Raw genomic sequence first — 25,002 nt, forward strand, 5'->3', positions numbered from 1 at the left:
ACTAGCGTTTTCTTCTTCTTCTTTAGTGTTTAATGGCGGTTGGCATCCAAAGAATTGTTGCATTACCGCCATCTACTGGATTGTATTATCTTCTCAGTGCGTGACGTCACGCTGATTCCTGACCCTTCCAGTCACGGCCCGGCCACATCTACGCGTCGTTTGACGCGGGGCTGACGCTGCTGCCCATCCACTTTGTATTGGAACATGCTGCTCGACGCCTCGCAAAGCATGCTGGGAGACCAAGCGACGCTTTGTATTGGAACATGCTGCACGCGTCGTCTGGTCTCCCAGCATGCTTTGCGAGGCGTCGAGCAGCATGTTCCAATACAAAGTGGATGGGCAGCAGCGTCAGCCCCGCGTCAAACGACGCGTAGATGTGGCCGGGCCGTCAAAGGCATGTTGTTTACTGTCAGAATTTCTGCAGGCAATTGGAGAACATAGATTTAAATTCTTCTTCCCGGTCAAAATGCATCATGCTGCTGTTGTTGACCCAAGGCTGCCTGAATATAGGGGGCAAGATGACGGCGGCGCTGCTTTTGCGCTACCGCAGTGCCTCTAGCGGCTGTTTCCAAAAATGGATCACATGTCGACTCTTTCCTTCCACCCTCTGCATAACATCAACTAGATAGGAACGAACCTTTCGCCGACGCACAGAGCACATGGCTTTTCTTTTTTGTCTTATTGGCTGTTTTCATGAAGATATCAGAAAAATCGAAGGTTCCACCGAGATTTGAACTCGGATCGCTGGATTCAGAGTCCAGAGTGCTAACCATTACACCATGGAACCTATTGTAAGTCATATGTGGGATCCTTGTCTAATAAATGCGCAGCTCAGATGCTGCATGTTTTGATGGTTTGGTTCGTCGGCAGCGGAAGAAAAATCCCTTTGCGCTCCCTGCAAGCTCTGCCATTGGCTCCAACCGACCGGCTCTGCCCATTAATGGCTTTATTTTCCGTTCGCGCTATGAAACAACAATAACAACTCTAGCTCGTTGCTAGTAGCAAGTAGCAACTTGCTATACGCTGAAAATGGTAAGTTTTGCCTACACACCAGTCACGTCCACTTCATTTTGATCCGGTAAAGCGCAGCATGCGTGCGAGCGCTGTTACACCCCTTTTGACAGAGCCTGCTGACAGATTTTCGATGCAAGTCAAAAGTCTGGCTCGAGAGATTACATCACCACTGATGACATCATCACTGGTAACATCACTGATGACATCACTCACTGATGACATCTTCACCGATGACATCACAATCTGACCTCTGCACGAAAACGAGAGCGCAGCTGTTCAAAGAGGCAGAGCATGCTCTTTCTGTATGAATTAATGAACGGGTCATTAGTTTTATAAACACATGCTACTGGCGAGCAGTTAGCTAACTGCTACACATACAAACAGCACGACTTCCATTTGAAGCCACCAATACAATCGAACTGTATTCTTTGGGATTACTGTAAACCTATTAGTCTTAACCACCTTTAACCTGCTACTCCACAGAGAGCAGCCCTCTGTTAAAGACAAGCTTCATAATAATAATATCTCCCACCCTGCTGAAAAATGCTGCTGTGATGGTTGCTGGTCTTTGATGGTCCAACTACACTTTTCCATTGCATTTCCATTATTATTATTATTATTATTATTATTATTATTATTATTATTATTATTATTATTATTATTATTATTATTATTATTATTATTATTATTATTATTATTATTATTATTATTAATCTATTTCAGAAGGTGGCGGTAATGCACCATAAATTGTTTGCCAGAATAAGTGACGCGTGCGCAGTTTCTATGACGCTTTTACGGTGCGTCCGTTCGTGCGTTTATGCGACTAGCGGCTAGCAATGGCGAGCGGTAAAAAGAGTGCCCCTCTTTCCTCTTTGGCAGATTATGGGGACGATTCTGCAGATTCCGAGACTGAAATAGAAGAGACAGGTCAGTAATAACGCATTTATCAATCTTATATGTTTAAAGGGCTGGAATTATGTTGACATCACAGTCAATTTACATCCCAAACTTCATTGTGTTAACGTTAGCTAACATTAGCTTGCTGCTAGCTACAGGTACAGGATCCACGCTTCAATTCGGCATACATTCAATCCCCCAATCAGTAGTTACTAATATGTTTGTAGAGTCACCAGAAACACTGCAGTGAGGACCAATTCCAAATGTTGAGTTGTGGATTGGATGCATAATTTAGACAATTCAGACGAGGTCTGCAGTCACCTCTTTAGTGAGGTAACGCTATGTTCAGCAAGCCACATTAAATTGCCAGATTTCTGAATGGAATTTAGCATGATGCTTTTCCATATAAGAGAGAACGGCAAGCAGCAACTCTCATGTTACGCTATGGCGAGATGGGCGAAAATACATCATAAAGTATTTTGATACAAATTACAAATACTTGCTCAAAAAATGTATCACAATACAAATACAAAATACTGGTCTGAAAAATGTATTTGAGATACAAATACGTATTTTGTATTTTGAAAATACATAAAAATACATTTTATAAAAACTGATAAAGAGCTGCAACAATTAGTCAATCCATCAATTCATTGCCAAATATTACATTAATTGCCTATTTTGATAATCTATTCATCATTTTGAGCCATTTCTGTAAGGAAAATGTCCTAATTCTCTGATTCCAGGTTCTCAAATGTGAAATGTTCTGGTTTCCTAGATGGTAAATCGTCTCTTTAGCCCTCTGTGACAGTGTTCTCCTTTGTGTACCCTCTAACACACTACAGTTCTTTCAGTTTTAGCTGTTTTTCAGCACAGCTAATTTCTCCCTCACTTGCAGCTGTTAATCACCTTCTGTGAGGGCTTTTGACTTACAGGCAGCATTTCTACATGTTAACCTCGAGTTTTGGAACTTTGACCATGTTAGCCCTAGCTATCTGACATCATAACAGTATCCCTGGAGATGATGTGCCATGGCTGCAGTTATGGAAATCGCCGGCTCCATGGCCTCCCAAAATCATGACTGACTGACAGACAGACACCGCCCACCCACCTCGGCGCCATCGTGCAACTGTGCGCTCATACTACATCAGTTGCTCGAGTGACATCACTGATGACATCACAACTGCCTGAGTGACATCACAGTTGAGTGACATCACTGATGACATCACACTTGATCGAGTGACATCACTGATTACATCACAATTGCTCAAGTGACATCACTGATGACATCACAATCGACGCACACTGCCACCACACACACTGCCACCCACTTTGCCAATTTTAATTAAGAAGATAATTGTGTCTTTCTAATATGATACACTGGTTTGAATATGCAGTACACTGTTTCATTTGCAGATAGGCCAGTGCATGCAATATCTAATCATCAATTTATATTAGTAATTTATCTCTGGGGGAATTTCCACCAATACAAGGCTTCATACTAGTTTAGATGAATAAGTGATGTGAAGTCTGACTCAAGACCCACCCTACTCTGCCTCTGATTTGTGGTTGAGTTTGTTCTGAGAGAAAGCCAATCAGAGGTAGAGTAGAAGTGACATGTCAAATTTTGTTTCTCCACAGTTTAAACCTGTGTCAATGGTAAGAATGTGTCAATTTGAGAATAAAATGACATAACATTAGAGAAAAAAGTATTTTATGTATTTAAAATACACAAAATACAAGGTCTGAAAGTATCTTGATACAAATTACATCTTATTTTTCTTGGTCCAGCCAAATACAAATGACAAAATACACAAATGTATTTAAAATACGTTATTTTAAATACATGTATTTCAAATACTGCCCATCTCTGCGAGCAGCACACCTGCAGCTGCTGTGGAATTTGTCATAACCTTTGGCTATAATAAGTTCACACACGGCTCAAACAACAACAATCGCTAAATCGCGGGCTCGCCAGCTCAGCTTCTGTGCGGCCTCGCCCACCCTGCAGCCGGCACGCATATGCAGCTCGGCTGCTGCGAGGCCCCGCCTGCCCTGTTGGCATGCACAGTGCACAAATGCTCAACTTCGCATCACTGATGACATCACAATTGCTCGAGTGACCATCACTCATCACATCATGGAGTGCTTGAGTGACATCACTCAGTGTACTATTTGCTCAACTTCGCATCACTGATGAAATCAGTGAGAGAAGAGTCGAGTCTGCACCTATGGACTTCAGTTCCAATTTATTTTTGGCCACCGCTTGCGCAGGCCCTACATCTGGCTTTGTCCAGTCCAATCTGCGTGCCCATCTGCATGCCGATTTGGGGTCCACTTCTGTTGAGTGATGTCAGCGGCACCCAATCCAATCCGAGGAAGCCTTTGGGTGGGGCAGTGCGGTACTCAGCCAATCAGAAATGCCTGGCAACCAGCTGCAGCCTTGCCTAGGCTGCGAGAGATCGCAGATTCGCAGTATTAAACACCCATTTTCTACAGCATATCTTTGAGCTATCAGTCCTCCTGAAAACAGACAAAGAACACTGCCAAAGCGACGGTGAAACTAGCGTTAAATTAACGGTAGTGGAATGAGTGTTTATAGACCAGTAACGTTAGCTCACCTTCCACTGTCACTTCGGTTTACTAATCTCTTCTCTCTAATCTGTGATGTGTCTGTGTGGTATCCCTCTGCTCCTCTCTCAGGCAGCCGTGCAGGTGGTCTAGTGTCAGCCAGCTATGGGGACGACGACTTGAGCCGGGTGGAGGACCCCGGGCAGAAGCGGTATGGATATGAAGACAGCGGAGAGAGCTCCCGCATCTCGGTCAGTGTTTCAGTTTGCCTTTTTCCAGGGCTCAAAAATGTGCTCAGAGCTTAAACCTTTATTCCCAATGAGTGCACCACAAAACTCTGGGAGTGTTAGTGGACCACTGCAGCTCTGGGAGTGTTAGTCCACTGTAGCTCTGGGAGTGTTAGTGGACCACTGCAGCTCTGGGAGTGTTAGTCCACTGCAGCTCTGGGAGTGTTAGTGGACCACTGCAGCTCTGGGAGTGTTAGTGGACCACTGCAGCTCTGGTAGTGTTAGTGGACCACTGCAGCTCTGGGAGTGTTAGTGGACCACTGCAGCTCTGAGAGTGTTAGTGGACCACTGCAGCTCTGGTAGTGTTAGTGGACCACTGCAGCTCTGGGAGTGTTAGTCCACTGCAGCTCTGGGAGTGTTAGTGGACCACTGCAGCTCTGGGAGTGTTAGTGGACCACTGCAGCTCTGGTAGTGTTAGTGGACCACTGCAGCTCTGGGAGTGTTAGTGGACCACTGCAGCTCTGGTAGTGTTAGTGGACCACTGCAGCTCTGGGAGTGTTAGTGGACCACTGCAGCTCTGGGAGTGTTAGTGGACCACTGCAGCTCTGGTAGTGTTAGTGGACCACTGCAGCTCTGGGAGTGTTAGTCCACTGCAGCTCTGGGAGTGTTAGTGGACCACTGCAGCTCTGGGAGTGTTAGTGGACCACTGCAGCTCTGGTAGTGTTAGTGGACCACTGCAGCTCTGGGACTGTTAGTGGACCACTGCAGCTCTGGGACTGTTAGTGGACCACTGCAGCTCTGGGACTGTTAGTGGACCACTGCAGCTTTGGGAGTGTTAGTGGACCACTGCAGCTTTGGGAGTGTTAGTGGACCACTGCAGCTTTGGGAGTGTTAGTGGACCACTGCAGCTTTGGGAGTGTTAGTGGAAAACACAGAGAGAGCAAAACACTGGGTGTGAGCAAGCAAGAGTGCTGCTTTTCCTCTTTGATGTTGATGAATGGATGCAGCGAGTTATGCTGAATCTTCACTGGATGTTTGGAGAGGAGGGAGGAGGCTTGGCTGCAGTGTAGGAAATAGGGATGGGTATCTTTAGGATTTTACCGGTATTGCTTATCGATAAGGTTTCTTGGGACATTTTTGCCCCTGGATCCTCCCTCAAATCCCTACACTGCTTGGGCCCATAATAAGAGGCTGAGAAAAGCGCTTAGGATAGATAGCACATCACCTGCTGACGGTGGCTGCAGCACATCACCTGCTGACGGTGGCTGCAGCGCATCACCTGCTGACAGTGGCTGCAGCGCATCACCTGCTGACAGTGGCTGCAGCACATCACCTGCTGACAGTGGCTGCAGCACATCACCTGCTGACAGTGGCTGCAGCACATCACCTGCTGACAGTGGCTGCAGCACATCACCTGCTGACAGTGGCTGCAGCACATCACCTGCTGACAGTGGCTGCAGCACATCACCTGCTGACAGTGGCTGCAGCACATCACCTGCTGACGGTGGCTGCAGCACATCACCTGCTGACGGTGGCTGCAGCACATCACCTGCTGACGGTGGCTGCAGCGCATCACCTGCTGACGGTGGCTGCAGCACATCACCTGCTGACGGTGGCTGCAGCGCATCGCCTGCTGACAGTGGCTGCAGCGCATCACCTGCTGACGGTGGCTGCAGCGCATCACCTGCTGACTGTGGCTGCAGCGCATCCTAGTCCAAATCACATGTTCTTGGAATGCGTGTGTAATCAGTAAATGCACTCGTAGTCCATAACCATAGTGTTTTGGTGACTGGGAATGTACTGTGATGATGTAGATACTAGATTAGAGGCTGCAGGTCGTTTGAGAGTGTCATCTAATCTAGTCTATTCTGCTATTTGGTTCCCCCTCCTAGTCTCGAGCCCCTTTTGAGTTTGGACCCCTACAGTGTTAACTTCCTGCATTTCTGTTTTTATAGGAAATGGACGACTCTGACGAGGGGAGGGACACAGATGATGTGAAGGTATTTGAACACTCTGTTGTGGGGCTGTTAGGACATGGGAAAGGACCATAGCCTTACTACTTGTGGAGGATGAGTTTGCCATTTGTTTGTTCTGTGTTTTTGTGACTAACCAAATGCCAAGAAGGCATGAAAAAACATGTCGCTTCTTGTTTGCGGACACTGTGAATGCTGCCACCACATGCTGTAAAGAGGCATGTTCGCTAGATGGCGCTGTGGATTTCTGTATGTTTGAAGGAATGGACACATTACTATGGTGGCACTTTCTGTGTAGGTCAAACCTAGTGAGTAAGTCATACTTGAAGTATGGACATGCCTTGATTTGCTTGAGTTTCTTTATCCAAAAGTCTCCTCTGAAGTGTGTGTGTGTGTGAGAGAACTGGACAGCATGCCAGCTTCCTGCTGTGCTGATTGGTTTAGGTCACTGAGGTGAGAGTGAGTCACAACTCAAACAAGCAGAAACAATATGAGAGAGAGCATCAGGGATTCCGCTAGACTTTCTTTCTGATGGCCAATCCGGCCGGTAACCTTCCAGAATTCCGGCCATATAGAATATCTACCGGCCACTGATTGGTCGGCATTCAACAGGCCTGCATGTCATTTTGGTTAAGGAGTGGCTTTCGTTATTGAAACACAGACATCATGCACGCTCCGTCTATCTGCATTTGCGGACACTTATTATGAGCCAATATCTCCTGGCTTCAAGACAGTTCTCTGATGTGCCCGTGCAGTTTGGCCTGTTTCAACACACTTCTCTGATGTGTCCGTGCAGTTTGGCCTGTTTCAACACACTTCTCTGATGTGCCCGTGCAGTTTGGCCTGTTTCAACACAGTTCTCTCTTCCTTTCTGCTGAACCTGTGTTATGCCCACAGTGCTGTGCTGGCACAGCCACTGCTGGCACAGCAGGGGCCATATTTTAGAGCGTGTACAAGACGGCTCCGCCCCCAGCCCAGGCTTTCTCTCCAAACTGCCTAGATTTATGATCTTGTTTTCTTTTTCATTCTCACAAATGATTCTCCCCGCCAACTCCCGCTCTGTGCATTCTGGTGCATTCTGTTGGATTAGAGTTTCTGGCTCTACATAACGTTGACTGTCATTAATTAACAGTACCCCAGTTATGAACACCGTGTAATAATGGCTACCGGTGGTGATGTTTATAATATTTACCTCTTGTCAATGCCTGTCTGTCTCTCTGCCTGTCTGTCTGTCTGCCTGTCTGTCTGTCTGTCTGTCTGCCTGTCTGTCTGCCTGTCTGTCTGTCTGTCTGTCTGCCTGTCTGTCTGCCTGTCTGTCTGTCTGCCTGTCTGTCTGTCTGTCTGTCTGCCTGTCTGTCTGCCTGTCTGTCTCTCTGCCTGTCTGTCTGTCTGCCTGTCTGTCTGTCTGTCTGTCTGCCTGTCTGTCTGCCTGTCTGTCTGTCTGTCTGTCTGTCTGTCTGTCTGCCTGTCTGTCTGTCTGTCTGTCTGTCTGTCTGTCTGTCTCTCTGCCTGTCTGCCTGTCTCTCTGTCTCTCTGTCTGCCTGTCTCTCTGTCTGTCTGTCTGTCTGCCTGTCTCTCTGTCTGTCTGTCTCTCTGTCTGTCTGCCTGTCTGTCTGCCTGTCTGTCTGTCTCTCTGTCTGTCTGTCTGTCTGTCTGCCTGTCTGTCTGCCTGCCTGCCTGTCTGTCTGTCTGTCTGCCTGTCTGTCTGCCTGTCTCTCTGTCTGTCTGCCTGCCTCTCTGTCTGTCTGAATGGGTTCTACTGTCCTAAGGAGACTTATGTATGCCACTTCTCTGTTTTTCCCCCTCTTTTCATCCTCTTTCCTCTTCTCTTTTACAGGAGATCCCAGAAGCAGAAAGGAGGGACCCCAATGAGCTAGTTGGTGAGTACGCACACACACACGTACACACGTACACACGTACACACACACACACACACACACACACACACACACACACACACACACACACACACACACACACACACACACACACACCACACCACTCCACACCACACAACACACGCCAAGTTAGAAATCTGTATTCCATTTGCACCTTTATTTATTTATTTTATTTAACCTTTATACAGGTGAATCACCTTGAGACCTCTCATTTTCAAGTGCGACCTGTTCAAGCAGCATCCAGACAGAAAGTTACAGTAACAAAAGTTGACAGACAGTATGACAACAGTAAACGGTACCAGTACAGACATACCGGTAACTGTGTTCGAAAACAAAAATATCTCACTATTATAATAAGGCGGCTGGCGGTTCCACACGGCGCACATTTGCTCAACTGCCAGTTGGGCGTGCGAGGCCGGTTTTAAACCAGACTCTGGGTCCATAATTGCAGCCATTGGGACGGGCCTGTGCTGGGCTTTGACAGAACAGGCTCAGGGTAGAGTCAGGCTTCTCTTTTTTTCCGGTCCGATCTAAGGTCTGGTATGAATCAGTCATTTAGACACAATACAAGGTTTGATAGACTCTTTTCTTTGTCCACTGACTGATTCACAGACATGGTAAAGCCTTTACCATGTCTACCATGTCTGTGAGTGAATACACCTGAAAAGGTATGACACAGGAAGCTATCGGTGGGTTTGTGAGTCATGACTGACCTGTACGCTTGTGTGTCTGATGGAACACGGTGAGTGTTCCATCAGACAGGATATGAGTGATACAGGGAGTGGCATTTTATACACCACTCTATCAAGCCATAAACCGGGCTGGCACCGACCAAACTCTTTCTACTGAGGGTTGTTTTCTGAGCCGACAGCCGGATACAGACAATCACACAGATTGTGCAATGAGCCGCAGGAGAGGCTGAGCGGCTGCCCTGCTCCACAGGGAGGCCAGAGGTCAGGCTCAGGTACAGAACAGCAGCCCTCTGGAGCTGGTAGGTAGGTAGGAGCTGGTAGGTAGGTAGGAGCTGGTAGGTAGGTAGGTAGGAGCTGGTAGGTAGGAGCTGGTAGGTAGGTAGGAGCTGGTAGGTAGGAGCTGGTAGGTAGGTAGGTAGGAGCTGGTAGGTAGGTAGGAGCTGGTAGGTAGGAGCTGGTAGGTAGGTAGGAGCTGGTAGGTAGGTAGGAGCTGGTAGGTAGGTAGGAGCTGGTAGGTAGGAGCTGGTAGGTAGGTAGGAGCTGGTAGGTAGGTAGGAGCTGGTAGGTAGGTAGGAGCTGCTAGGTAGGAGCTGGTAGGTAGGTAGGAGCTGGTAGGTAGGTAGGAGCTGGTAGGTAGGTAGGAGCTGGTAGGTAGGTAGGTAGGAGCTGGTAGGTAGGTAGGGGTTCAGTTGGCCGCCCTGCACCCCTGAGGGATCATGATCCAGGAACAACTGTTACTTGGCGATATCAGATTGTGCATCATTATCAGATTGTGTATTATCATAATACATGTGTCAAGATTTGATTTTGAAATGAATTTCCTGGGCTGATTTGTCCCAATAAATCTGATTGATTTTCTCTCTCTTATTTTATTCATTTATTTATTTATTTGTTGATTTTTTTCCCCCCGGAGGGAATTCTTGACTGCGTCACTTCTACAGTTTGGTGTTGCCAACAACACCATTTCCACTTTCCTTGTTTGCATCAAAGTTTATGAAATGGGCAATTTTTAGTTTTGAAAACCACCACCGTCACAACACTGTAGTCCAAACCACCACCGTCACAACACTGTAGTCCAAACCACCACCGTCACAACACTGTAGTCCAAACTAGGGATGTCACGATACTAGAATTTCTACTTCGATACCGATACCCAGGAAAATATCGATACTCGATACCATTTTTGATACCACGCAGTGGGATGACGACAACAACACATCAAGAGACATAAAAAATAAACAAAGATAGATGGACGGACAGATGCACGCTTCTCCATAATCTAGGCCTGATAAATTAAAAACCTTGACCTTACACAGCAGATTACACCTGCTCTAGTCATCAGCCTATCATAACACAGCAGATTACACCTGCTCTAGTCATCAGCCTATCATAACACAGCAGATTACACCTGCTCTAGTCATCAGCCTATCATAACACAGCAGATTACACCTGCTCTAGTCATCAGCCTATCATAACACAGCAGATTACCCCTGCTCTAGTCATCAGCCTATCATAACACAGCAGATTACCCCTGCTCTAGTCATCAGCCTATCATAACACAGCAGATACTTTGAACTGGTTCAAGCAAAAGATACCCACCAATGACAGGGAGGGAGAAATCAGTGGTATGTTTGATTTTTCATTAAGAGAAAGCACTGCTGATATTCATACAGTTGCAAATGAGTATTGTATCCGTTTCACATTTTTAGTATTGATAATTATCGATACCTGTTGCAAATGAGTATTGTATCCGTTACCACCACCGTCACAACACTGTAGTCCAAACCACCACGAACCACCGTCACAACACTGTAGTCCAGTCTGGCTGAGTGGGACTGGACACTTGACATTCCTGCAGTGGAGCTTGGCTCCTCTGTCATGTCTGCCAGTAAATGTCAGCCTGAGACAGCTCTTTGTCCGCTCACTAAAGGGACGCACATTGTCTGTCCGTCCAAAAGACCTCAGGGCACAGACAGACTGTGACTTCTGTCTTTTTTTAGCACAGATGGTCATTTTGAGGCAGAATCTAATCTTGACTGTGTCTGCCTGGTCCTCTCTCCGTATGTCCTTCTCCTTCCTGACAGCAGCAGCTGCTGCACGTGAAAATGATCTACTACACATTGGCCCTACAGTTCCCTACAATTTATCTTTAGCCTATTTACAAATGGGATTATCTGTTGTACTTTATTTATACATTTTTCTGTTTAATCCAAAGATCCTTCAACAAGAATACAAAATTACCAACTAAATCTCCCAAAGACCCTGTCACAACTGCCATGTGTCATTGTTTGTGGAGTAAAGTTCCTCATGTTAAAAACAGTGTTGGCCCGAAGGGCCCCGTCCAGCCATCAAACGACAGAGCGAAGCTACACCTGACTGGCTGACGGTGGCTGTGCATAATAGAGAGGGGAGGAGGGGGGGAAGACCAAGCATCCATTGCTGATTTGAGCGTTGATTACCATGGCAACGATGGAAGCTTTGAAGCGTTGATTTTTTTGGGAGGTCAGCCCTAGTTACCACACTATATGCTGCCTATGACTCATCTGACTTGACTTGCCTGTTCAGGTTTTCTTATTGCTAGAGGCCTTTTTTGACTGTTCTCTCTAGTGTGTACAAGGATGAGATTGAGATCAATTGAGAATAGATTGAGGTGAGCCTTGAGATAACTCTTGTTATGGTTTTACGCTATATAAATATAAATTGATTGATTGATTGAGATGTATGTGTGTGCGACTATGTGCATCATGTTCATATTCTTGTGTCAAATGTAAGCGTGTGTGCATGCATGCTTAGCTGTACTTACTTAGGTGTGTAGCCAAGCCACAAGGGAAACGCCCTGCCCCTCCTTGCTCCTCCTTGCCCCTGGTGGTGGAGGTGTGTCATTAACACTGTCGGCCATGGAGCAAGCTGGGGGAGGAGGCATATAGATAAGTATGCTCTGAGCTCCTCCTCTGAACTGTCTGGAGATAAGGGAGAGCAGGGAGGTGTGTCCATAGGCACACATGTGACTTTGTTGTCCCAAGTAATCAGCAGATCTGGGGAAAGAGCAAGTTAGGGGCATTTGGAAAGTGTGTCTGCATATATATCAATCAATCAATCAATCAATACATAGATCTTCTCTCCACACAGATCCTCAAAGGTTGGCACTGGCATGGTCCCAAAGGCAAAGATTGCTTGCTATTGACCAGCAACATGTATACCAGGGCTGAGTAGATGGACCACATGCCACTTCTGAGCCTGATCTGATCCGTCCGCTTTAAAGGACAAATATAGCCTCAAACACTTCAACGTGGTTTTCTGTTTGTTTTTTAACCACCTTGCAGTTCAATGAGAGTCATTCTGGAGAATGTAGTAAATCACTTATTAACTGAAGTGGATGTAGACAAGGCAGGTTCACCAAAAAACTAAGTTGCAAAACTCCGGTAATGCTTTGAACATCTATTGCCAATACAGTGTAAGTGAATCTGTGGGTGGTTCTCAAGATGAGAACATGTTGAACAAGGTAAAGCTAAAAACATCACTTCACAAAAATGAGTTTTTTTCATGTCCAGTCAGGTTTTGACTCGTCCACGATCTACACAGAGTTTCAACAGTCTCGCACAGACACACCTTTGCTGCACCACTTAGCCTGAGTCTGATGAATGACAGCGTTGAATAACTCTGAAAACACTCTGGCTGATTGGGGATAGAGAGTGACACAAAAAAATGCCTGGCCCGCGGTCACAGAGCGCTCTGACAGCGGGAGAGTGGAGCAGGGAGAGGGAGTCAAGGGGCGGGGAGAGGTGAGGAGCCTCCCTTCTCCATACAAGCCCCAACAACTGCCACTCCCTGCCCAGGAGGCACACTCCCAGGCCACGTACAACCCCACCTCCCCCGCTGGCTGCACACACTGGAGGTTATGATGATATTCTCAGGAATTCACCCCAGATGTTTATCCAACAAGCACTGAAACTTTGTTTGAGTAACTGTTTTCTTTCTCTTTTATCCAGGTGTATCCCATCTGCCTCCTTATTTGTTAACTTTCTCCAGTTGATTTAGTGTTCAGACTGAGGTCAACAAAGAATTGAAGATTAAAAACGACAACATGCAAACGATATGTTCTGTAGAGCTGTCACTTTTTATTCGAAATTCTAATTTAACTTTGAATGTGGTTCGAATGTAATTGACCTGTTCGAATTATTAAAATGTTTTAATAAAAATAAAAATAAATTACATTATTGTTTTCTAACTTAGCATCGATGCTAGCGGGACTTACCCAGCTATCGTCATTGCCTGCTTACTGCTGCTTGCTGGTAATGTTAATCCCATGTCAGAAAAAGTCTCCAGATTTGTCGCGTTAGTCTCTTCTGAGAAAGATTGTCTCCAGGAGGGTCTGAAAAGTTGTCTCGAGTTGGATGCAGCCAAGTTTGTGAGGCAGTGTTGTGACTGTGAGCATCCAAGCTAACACAGCAGCGATGAGGAGCTGACTGACTGGACCATGAGGACAGCTGAGGATTTTATTTTTTATATTCTTTTAACACGTTCACTGCCATTGACGAGATATCTCGTCTTACAAAATCCAACGGTTGACTGCCAATGACGAGATATCTCGTCTTAAAAAAAAAAAAAAAGAATTTGACGGTGGGACGTGGATCAACGCCCCCCACATCTCCTATAAAAATATTGGAGCCACCGAACGTGTACAACCCATTCCACCGACCCACTAAGTGGCGACAGTGCTCTCCAGACTAGAAAAAGCCGAGCCAAAACTGCAGGGGAACGCGTGAGGAAACCATTCTCTCATACTGTAAAATGGATTGGCGAAAACGCTTTCGCTTTCGCGCATTATCGCGCTGGGAGCTGGCGGTGGGGGATTGCAAATTTGCATAATAGATTATGGGTGAAACACACTTTGAAACACCAGCAGAAAGCGCAGAATCGCACGCAGCTTCATTCCAGCTGAGCTCAACCGAAAACCCAGAAACGAACGAGCCTCATTCTCATACTGTAGGCGAAAACGCTTTCACGCTGGTGCACACGGGCGCCCAACGGTGGGGGGTTCCAAAAATAGACTGGGTGGAAAACACACTTTGAAACACGCAGCATAAAGCCTAGAATCGCACAAAGCTTCATCAAAGCTCTCAAACCCAAGAAACGAGTGAGCCCCATCCACACTCGCCGACGAGGGGGCCGCCAGGGAGGGAGGCTGCTCACTGCTCAGACAGGCAGTAGAAACTCGCTTGTGACAAACGCTGCTGAAAGCCACCAGACACGCCCACGGAGGGAGGAGTTTGAAGGAGAGGGCGTTCAGAACTATATTGTTTAGATGTCTGATCTCTCACTGATGCCAAAAATAAATGGTTAAAGTGACTGTTCTGCCTGTTTGATTGAATTTCACAAAACTGCGATTATCTCAGCTTTCAGTCTCAGACGCTGAAACCATGCTGTACTCAACGGCTAATATCTACATAACTACTAACTCTACAAACTAACTCTTTTAGACAGAGAAAGCACACATTCTATTAGTACTTTTGTGAACTTTGTGTTCACAAAGTCCAAGCAGAAAATAATCCTCGGCTCTTGTAAAATGAGCCAGAATCCTCAAAAAAACCCTCTGGCAGAAGCTACCTACAGTAAAAAAAAAAACGGCTGGCAGTGAATGTGTTAATATTTTATATTATATTATATATATTTATACAATGTAACTGGCAGGCGGGGACTGCATAATCGGGCACGTCGGGCCGATGCCCGGTGGCCTGGCCTGGCCTTTTTTTTATTAACCAAAATTAACCAATTAACTTAGAATATATTCGAACATTTTGCGGGCAATTAAAGTTTGTTCGAACTTTATTTTGGGAAAAAGTGACAGCTCTAATGTTCTGTGATGTATTGCAGTATATTATCAATTGTTGTGACTTGAATTCATACTAATTCTGCATTGATATAAGACCGAGAAAGGTTCAGTTCTGAACTAATTAACTAATTACATTACTGTACTGTAGGTAGATTCATTGGCACATTTTTATTTACAGAGCCATCGTAGGGCAACTCCCTGGCCATAAATCGACTTTTTCTTTGCAACACAAGTTATTTTTCACTGTCCCTCGCTCTTCCACACAATTTGGGAAGTTGGCATTTAGTGATTATGCTCCATGGTCCTGGAATCAGCTCCAGAAAGACGCGCAAATCTGGATCTTTTCATCCCTCTGGGTGATTTAAAAAATCTTCTGCAATCCTTCAAAACTGAGGTGCAGCTGTTTTACTTGAGAATGTTTAATGTCTACCTTATTGTGTTTTGTATTGTATTTTATATTGTGATATCTGTTGCTGACTTGACCAGGGCTCCCATACCAAAGAGATGGACCTCTCAATAAGACTCCTGGTTATTAAAAAGAACAAAAAAAAACATGTAAAATGTGAATATATATTTAGGCTTATATTGATGTTTGTGTCTTCTCCCCAGCTCTCTTCTCAGAGAAGGTGAGGAACATGTCACCTGACGAGATCAGGATCCCACCTGAGCCCCCGGGACGCTGTCCTAGTCATCTACAGGTACACACACACCCCCCGTTTCACTATTATAACATTATTTTATTTCTTATTTGCCGTTTACCACAAACATTTTCTTATACCAGTACTTATTTAAACACTATTACCCTTTTTTACATCAAAAGTCCCACTAATACACGTTTTTTTGTTACCCAGGAAAGCAGCGGGGGCTAGCAGCAGCATTGCCTTTTAAACTTTTATTTAGACCGCACTCTCAACCCGTTCAGTTCCTCCACGTCTGCAGGCTCTCTGCTCCCTTCTCCCTCCTCCCTTCTCAGACGGCTGCCCAGGCCCAGTGTCACGCCAGCCAAAACAAAATGGAAACCTCCGGGTAAAAATGTAAAAATAATGTCATTTAAACAAGTAAATAGCCTTAGATGCACCTTGGAGGAGAAATTAATGCCGTCACGTTAATAACCCACCTCACTTGCAGGGTCACTATCGGCTAAACGGGATGGCTTGGCAATTTTTAGACTGCAGAAAATGACAGTAGTTTGAGGATATTAGTGGGATTTTTGGCCAATCTAAAAGGGGCTCAAGTCACAAACCTCTCCCTGCTATCAACTCATACCAAAAGTCAATAATACTTTACACACCTGTTTATATCACCACAGAGGCCACAGTTATCTCTGCTAATCAGACTAGAAGACAGGGTTTTTGTGGATAATGTATCTGGCTTTGGGGTTTTGTGAGAGTATTTTAATTTCCCCACACTTTTCTGTAATAGATGCAGAGTAGTAGATGGTTCTTGTGTCTTTGACTTGGAGCACATTAGTGTGTGTTTTGTACCACGTCTTGGATAAACACTAGTTTCCAGGCAGTAAATTCACCCTCCTGACAGACAGACAGACAGACAGACAGACAGACAGACAGACAGACAGAGGCTTGTCATTGGCCCTGAAAGGAAGAGGTTGGTTTCTCTGCCAGACACAGTCTGCACTGAACTCTCCCTTTGGTGACTGTTCAAGAATTCAAGAATGTTCTAGAGCCGTTAAAATGAACTGCGTCATATCAAATAAATGCTTAGCAGCTTCACACATTCCCTCTGGGTTTGAAAAGAAACATTCTGTTGACTACATAAATTCTGAGATTCGCCCCCCTGTAATTAAACATCAGAACCACTGCAATTTGGGTTTTTCTCTTTCTCCCCCCTGCATTGCTACTGTGCGTTTCAAGCCGTCAAGCCACAGAGAGGCTTGCCCTCCGAGCGAGGTGTCGGGAGAGGACAGGAGGGAGTGTCCCAAGGCTGAGTCAGACCCAGAGTGAGCACTCCCCCGTCTATGAGCAACTCCTGATTCACCACAACAGCCTGGATATCCCTGGCCCCAGGACATGCATGGCTGCAGGAGCATAATACTGTAGGGACGTGAAGCGAGTGGTGTAATCAGAGGACAACTTTCTTCTTTTCTCCCATTGGCTTCTGTCATTTCCACATTGCTGCAATGGGTCCATTCTCTGAACATTTTACAAATTCCTTTTGCAATCATGTCCCCATCATTTCCGAAGGCCTTCCGCTGAAGCCCAGGAAGACGAGACATGCCCAGTTCCTCCAGTAATATCTTATTTTGAGCAACATTCCCTTCCTCCATCTTGTTCCTTGTAAAGCCTAATTTATCACTGTGGATTCCCTGGCTCCAGTTGACAGTAGCATCTCTTGCCAAGCTCCTTGTGGCCTTGTTGAGTCTGGTTGTCAAATATTTCCCAGAGGTATGAGAAACTGTGTACTTACAATGGATGCATTCACACTGGCCCTTACTTGAGCAGAGTCAGTCATTATGTGTAGGTTGTGTTTATCTGAAGACATTGACACTGGGTCCTGCCAAGTTCAACTCCAGTGTTCCGAGGCATTATTTATATGGGAGTGTGGAGGAATCTGAGATGTCCTGTACTGGGGCAGAGGCCTTGGTCTCCTCCTGACAGAGGTGACCTCCTGCCTGAGCGCTGAGTTGGGCCTGGGGCAGAGGCCTTGGTCTCCTGACAGAGGTGACCTCCTGCCTGAGCTTTGAGTTGGGCCTGGGGCAGAGGTCTTGGTCTCCTGACAGAGGTGACCTCCTGCCTGAGCGCTGAGTTGGGCCTGGGGCAGAGGCCTTGGTCTCCTGACAGAGGTGACCTCCTGCCTGAGCACTGAGTTGGGCCTGGGGCAGAGGCCTTGGTCTCCTGACAGAGGTGACCTCCTGCCTGAGCGCTGAGTTGGGCCTGGGGCAGAGGCCTTGGTCTCCTGACAGAGGTGACCTCCTGCCTGAGCTTTGAGTTGGGCCTGGGGCAGAGGCCTTGGTCTCCTGACAGAGGTGACCTCCTGCCTGAGCTTTGAGTTGGGCCTGGGGCAGAGGCCTTGGTCTCCTCCTGACAGAGGTGACCTCCTGCCTGAGCGCTGAGTTGGGCCTGGGGCAGAGGCCTTGGTCTCCTTACAGAGGTGACCTCCTGCCTGAGCGCTGAGTTGGGCCTGGGGCAGAGGCCTTGGTCTCCTCCTTACAGAGGTGACCTCCTGCCTGAGCTTTGAGTTGGGCCTGGGGCAGAGGCCTTGGTCTCCTCGTTACAGAGGTGACCTCCTGCCTGAGCGCTGAGTTGGGCCTGGGGCAGAGGCCTTGGTCTTCTCCTTACAGAGGTGACCTCCTGCCTGAGCGCTGAGTTGGGCCTGGGGCAGAGGCCTTGGTCTCCTCGTTACAGAGGTGACCTCCTGCCTGAGCGCTGAGTTGGGCCTGGGGCAGAGGCCTTGGTCTTCTCCTTACAGAGGTGACCTCCTGCCTGAGCGCTGAGTTGGGCCTGGGGCAGAGGCCTTGGTCTCCTGACAGAGGTGACCTCCTGCCTGAGCGCTGAGTTGGGCCTGGGGCAGAGGCCTTGGTCTCCTGACAGAGGTGACCTCCTGCCTGACCGTCCATTTACATTATTTGTTTTGGAACAGGAGAAGATCTGCAAGCTGTACGAGAGGAAGCTCCATGGAGATTTCGACACAAACAACCACATCCAGAAAAAGAAAGAATTCAGAAACCCAAGGTATGCCACTAAACAGAAAGATACACCCGAACAAACAAACACGAGGAGTGTCATTTCACACAGTGCTATAAGCATATTTGAGATTTTTGGCTCACACACTTAGAAGCTCCTTATTAATTTTCTCTACCCACAAATTAATGGCAGATGTTTCCAAGTGCATGTAGGTTTTGCTGGTGTCATCGTGTTGACTTTGGTTTGCATTTTCTGTGCCTTTCAGTATATACGAGAAGCTCATTCAGTTCTGCAGTATAGACGAACTGGGAACCAACTACCCAAAGGACATGTTCGACCCTCACGGCTGGTCAGAAGACTCTTATTACGAGGCTTTAGGTGAGCCAAGCTTTGTGTCTTTTCGTCACCATTCTGTACATTGTGGTTCCAGCTCAGCACTCATGTACTGTATGTGATGTGGTTCCAGCTCAGCACTCATGTACTGTATGTGATGTGGTTCCAGCTCAGCACTCATGTATGTGATGTCGTTCCAGCTCAGCACTCATGTATGTGATGTGGTTCCAGCTCAGCACTCATGTATGTGATGTGGTTCCAGCTCAGCACTCATGTATGTGGTGTGGTTCCAGCTCAGCACTCATGTATGTGATGTGGTTCCAGCTCAGCACTCATGTACATTATGTGATGTGGTTCCAGCTCAGCACTCATGTGTGTGTATGTGGTTCCAGCTCAGCACTCATGTGTGTGTATGTGGCTCTCTCACCCCTCCAGCCAAAGCCCAGAAAGCGGAGATGGACAAACTGGAGAAAGCCAAGAAAGAGCGCACCAAGGTGAGAGCAAAAACAACAAGAACAAACTAACTTCTAACCAAGCTTCTCTCCCTGAGAGAGGAGTGGATTCTTCTGCTGTTATTGCTCTTCTCTGTCTTCTCTGGCGAGTCTCCACCAGCTGCATTTAACTGATGCTTTTCTATCCTCTAAGCCAGTGGTGCCCAATTTGGGGCCTGCGGGCCAAGTTTGGCCCGCGCTCTGTTTGTTTTGGCCCGCCACGGATTTGGGGGAAAAAATGCAAAAAAAAGGAAAAATGCCAGGCCAGGCCAGGCCTGAGTGTGAGAGCAATTCAATCAATAGACAATAACATTGGTGTGTTTAAAATGAGATATTCCACTAAATATGGCTAAAACAGATTCAAACATGCAAAAAAGGCAACAAAAAAAATCGCCGCCGGCCTTAATTAAAAACATTTTTTTGGGGGGATGCGGGGCCCCCCTAAGAGCTTCGCTCTATATTGAAATGTTATTTTAGATTTAGAATGTTAATTTTCTATAAAACACAATACATTTTAATGTAATTCCACAACATTTATTTTTGGCCCTCGGCCCTCCACCCAGAATGAGTTTTGGCCCTTCATGGGAAAGAATTTGGGCACCCCTGCTCTAAGCATACACACACAGACACAGAAATCAGCTTTGCCAACTTCAGCCCTCATCACTGCAGTTCGAGCCCAGCCTAGTGCAGCTTTCTGGGGGCAAGTAGTGCCGGTGCTGGGCGGGTCCAGTGGTAACAAAACCAAATGATACATGGTGCTGTCATCGTCATCATCAGCATCAACTGCTGTGCATAGGCCCGACTTCAGAAGCTTGACTCAGGGTTCCCACGGGTCCTTGAAAGTTTGTGAATTTGACAAGTAAAAATCAGTGCATTAAAGGTTTTTGAAAATAGACATGGGTCATTCAAAGTGCTTGAATTGAGGGTTTTTCCTGCATAGAGAATTATGAGGCGGCCGCCTTCACTCCGCCTCCAGCACTCAAGTGAAAAAATATTTTCTACCAAGCGTTGTCGTCAGTGGATTTCTGTCATTTGCAATTGCAACTAACACAGCACAGTTGAGAAGTGTTCACACATTCAACCCTCTCTTTTGATTAATTGTCTGTGAGCTTCTGCTAGTTCTCATTATAAACATTCTTAATTCTCAGTGCTGTAACTGTAACTGTAAATAACCTTGATCCATGTCTCAAACTATGCTGTGTTGGGTCCTTGAATTTGGGGAACGGGGCCATGAAAGTCCTTGGAAACAACGCTGTTGACTTGATTGAAGATGTATCCAGGGTGTTTCCTGGCTCAAAATGAGGCGGAGGTACTAGAGCCCGACCGACATGGGGTTTTTGACACTGACACCGATTTTAGTGAGGAAAAATTCACTGCTTACTGGTCAATATAATGATTTATTTATTTTTTAAGTTGAAATGAAAATAGACCTTTTCTATGTTGATTGTGCACCGATTTGACTGTGCAAAGGTACTCAGAACTTAGGCTGCTTTTTTGAACAAATAACTTTATTAAAGAATATTTAACATTAAACACGTAACATTAAACACGTCGGCGTAATGCCTCAATTCCAAATGACAGAAATCCACAGAGTGCAACACTTGTTAGAAAATAGTGTTTTCCATGAAGACACCTGTCAGAGTTTTGTCAAGAGCTGGAGGTGGCACCAGGTTAAAAGCAGTCATGTTTCAAATAGGGCTATGGTACAGTATATTGGTATTAAATTGATATTTGTATCTGTATTCTTGTGAAATAACTTGAAAATTACTTATTCCTGGTCTTAAAGCCTGCATTTACAGTGAAGTGATAATATTTTCTGAACTTGTTGGCCACTTCTGGCTGAGTAAAACTTACTTTCCCTGTTCATTGTATTCATATTACTTAATACTGATTACAAATATACTGATTGCTAATGATCGTTACTAATTTTACAAATTTTTCTTGTGTGTAAATAGTTGATGAAAGCACAAATACTCATCCCCAAATGATGTCATGTTATTGATATCGAGATATTCGATCTAAAATATTGTGATATTTGATTTTGTCAACATCGTCCAGCCCTACAGCTTCAAACATGATCAATAAAAACAAATTCGGTATTGATTGATTCATTTATTTATTGACTGTTTGCCTTCTCCAGATTGAGTTTGTGGTCGGTACGAAGAAGGGCACCAACCCCTCCAACACAGCAGCCTCCACCGCCAGCACCACCACCACCACAGCCACAGGTAAACACCATAGACCAGCACCACCACAGCCACAGGTAAACACCATAGACCAGCACCACCACAGCCACAGGTAAACACCATAGACCAGCACCAGCACAGCCACAGGTAAACACCATAGACCAGCACCAGCACAGCCACAGGTAAACACCATAGACCCTATAAAAAGTATGGACAGAGTCACCATGACGTCACCCATTGGTTTTTGGAAGCCTGTTTCTCCTCTTTTGAAGCCTGGAGTATGAGAGTGTCTCCGTTGCCATCTTTCTCACGCAAAAGGGTTCGAGACCAGGGCCGCACAGATATATGTAGTGTTTTATCATATAGTGAACTATATGATAAACACTACATATAGTTCACTATATGTAGTGTTTATCATATAGTTCACTATATGATAAAACACTACATATAGTTCACTATATGTAGTGTTTATCATATAGTTCACTATATGATAAAACACTACATATAGTTCACTATATGATCAACACCACGTGGGGAATAGTGAGCGAGTGAATGAGTGAACCATTCCGAACATGGCTAAAGACCTCCGATTACAAGACAGCAAGTTGTGTAATCTGAACAGAACAGCAGCGGATGACTGTCAGGTAGTCTGTGCCGTTAAGTAGTCTGTCTATGCTGTTAGGGCCATTTCAATCTTAGTGTCTCCTGTTCAGTGTCTGTGGTTCACTCCTCCCCTGTGTTTCCCCTCGTCCGCAGAGGCCCAGAAGAGGAAAAGCAAGTGGGACTCTGCGGTCCCCGTGACCCTGGCCCAGCCCGCCATCCTCACCACCACCGCCTCCCTGCCGGGGGTCGTCTCCGTCACCACCACCGCCAGCGGCACCAAGACCACCGTCATCTCCGCAGTGGGCACCATCCTGAAGAAAGCCAAGCAGTGAACACCAAGAATGTGCCGGAACGAGTGTGTGAGTGAATGAGAACCAATGTGTGTGTTTCCACGCTCATTATAAATGTCAAAAGTGGGCGAGGGAGCGAAAGAAAGGACAATTGAACCGATTGGAAACTCTGTACGTTTTTATGAGAACCATTCAAACTGCTCTAGTACCTACTGCCTTCTATCTCTGGAATTCTATCCACTGCACCTTTAACGAGCCAAATCCAGAGGTTGGTGAAAAAAACGCTTGTGGGCCCTTATGGAACTCTTTGATTAATGGCAATGGTTTGCACGCTAAGCAGCGCGCAATACATGCAGATCTCGTGTTTCTATAAAGCAGGACTTTGAACGCATCATCTGGTAAAGTCAATGCATGCAGTCATGTTTATGTTTATAAAGCAGGACTTTGAACGCATCATCTGGTAAAGTGGGAGTCCACGCCGGTCACCTGTCGCCAGACTCGCCACGCCGCTCCACAGGTGACTTCTGTTGAAGTCTGATCTGCATTTAACTTTTTTTTTTTTTAAATCTGAGCACGGATTGTTTGCTTCAAACTGTTGAGTGAATAGAGAATCAGAGCCCACCATTGGTTGAATGACTAGAAAGCCAAACGGACATTTTAGAAATGTCAAGAAATTGTCTGTTCTGGTGCAGCATTTTCAAAAGGCTTATGCAGTTACATAGAATAGCTCTTTATTTGTTGTTTTTTGTTGTCTTTCTGACTCATTGAAAAAGTCATTGGGAGTGTTAAGATTATTTTTTATGGTTGTACATACTGTATATGACTGATAAATAAATGGGTTGGATGCTGCCTTTTCACTCAAGTTCTTTTCAGTTTTTTCATTTCCACATGGGCGTCGAGCACAGCCACCTGCTTTAGTAGACTTTCATTTTCTTTTCTTTTTGCTATGCAGGGAATCTGAAACAGATCCAACACGGCATCCAGTTTACTATTCAGCCCAGATGAGGGCAGTTGCCATGCTTTGTGGAAAAAGAACATCTCATACTGCCCATCGCTCTTCTCTGTTCTCATACCTTTGTGTGTTACCATGGAAATGAAAGGACACTCCTCTTTTATTGGGAACAAGCTCTATTGACTGCAGGCATTGGCCTGCATCTGGTCAGAAGAATCTCTCTGGCTCGCTCGCTCTCTCTCTCTCTGACACACACACACATGCCCTCTCTCTCTCATTCTCCTCTTTCAGGGAATGCATGTGTGTTGCAGGTGGAGTTTTTGATTTACGCCCTTTCCTCAATCTCCACATCTGACTTCCATCCACAAAGGCGGCAAGAGGTCGGTGTACTTCTGAAGCACCGCTCGCTCGGGGTCAAAGTTGACCGTGTGGGTAGGTCACAATACACCAGTGAGCAGTGCTGCAGGTTTCCATCACAAAGTGACTCAGAGCCTTGTTTTGAGGCTGCAGGACAAAGGAACATGGAAACCTGATACTGTGAGAGACAAACAACTGATTTGATCAAAGTTTTTAAGTGAAACTAAAGCTTCTAACTGGACCTGGACCTGATTGGTTTGTGTGGTTAAGATCATGGGTGAGTATATTACTGTATGTTCAGGTAATGTGTGACACCACTGTTTTGATAAGGTCAGATTCTACAACTGATCATGTATTTTTAGGGTTGCTGTAATTCCCAATGGTTGCAGACAATTCAGAGTCGGAGCCATTTTTGCAGTCTGCTACTGTAAGCTTTTTAGAAAGCATGTCATCTGAGACTAATCTATTCAAAGCCAATTGATGTGGAACTGGGCCAGAAAATGGTTGTTAGGCTTGCTGTGTGCCCCCAGGGGGGAAAGAGATGTCACCCTATATCTCTGTCTGTATATACATGTATAGAGAGGTCACCCTATATCTCTGTCTGTATATACATGTATAGAGAGGTCACCCTATATCTCTGTCTGTATATACATGTATAGAGAGGTCACCCTATATCTCTGTCTGTATATACATGTATAGAGAGGTCACCCTATATCTCTGTCTGTATATACATGTATAGAGAGGTCACCCTATATCTCTGTCTGTATATACATGTATAGAGAGGTGAATTACCAACAGACCCTTAACAGTCACGTGACTGTTCAGCTCTATAGGGAGGTGAATTACCAATAAATAAATTAGGGATATAAATTGGGTAAATATTGTAGTAAATCAAAGCAATCGCAGCCTGTCACACTGGTTAGCTCCGCCCACAGAGTTGGCCGGGAGTTTATGTTTTCGCCCCCATGTCCGTTTGTCTGCAGGATATCTATCCTATCCTCATCCATGCCTTTATCACCTCCCGTCTGGATTACTTAAAAGCCC

The 25,002-nt window shown here is 45.8% G+C and overlaps 1 protein-coding gene across 1 annotated transcript; it reads left to right on the plus strand.

Moving 5' to 3' along the window:
• Positions 1-1,830: 1,830 nt before the first annotated feature.
• On the plus strand, positions 1,831-23,412 carry sap30bp (SAP30 binding protein). The gene is made up of 10 exons (XM_083634643.1): positions 1,831-1,941; positions 4,615-4,733; positions 6,665-6,709; positions 8,520-8,562; positions 15,715-15,803; positions 18,703-18,794; positions 19,012-19,124; positions 19,515-19,573; positions 21,711-21,798; positions 22,513-23,412. The coding sequence occupies exons 1-10, from the start codon at positions 1,851-1,853 to the stop codon at positions 22,689-22,691; spliced, it is 918 nt and encodes a 305-aa protein (XP_083490769.1). The 5' UTR covers positions 1,831-1,850; the 3' UTR covers positions 22,692-23,412.
• Positions 23,413-25,002: the final 1,590 nt, after the last annotated feature.

This window comes from Poromitra crassiceps, assembly GCF_964638095.1.
Source record: "Poromitra crassiceps genome assembly, chromosome: 4".
Classification (NCBI taxonomy): domain Eukaryota; kingdom Metazoa; phylum Chordata; class Actinopteri; order Beryciformes; family Melamphaidae; genus Poromitra; species Poromitra crassiceps.

Coding starts and splice junctions, on each gene's coding strand:
- sap30bp (XM_083634643.1), top strand. CDS start 1,851: ATGGCGAGCGGTAAAAAGAGTGCCCCTCTTTCCTCTTTGGCAGATTAT. Junction 18,795..19,011: donor AAAGAATTCAGAAACCCAAG/GTATGCCACTAA, acceptor TGTGCCTTTCAG/TATATACGAGAAGCTCATTC. Junction 19,574..21,710: donor CCAAGAAAGAGCGCACCAAG/GTGAGAGCAAAA, acceptor TGCCTTCTCCAG/ATTGAGTTTGTGGTCGGTAC.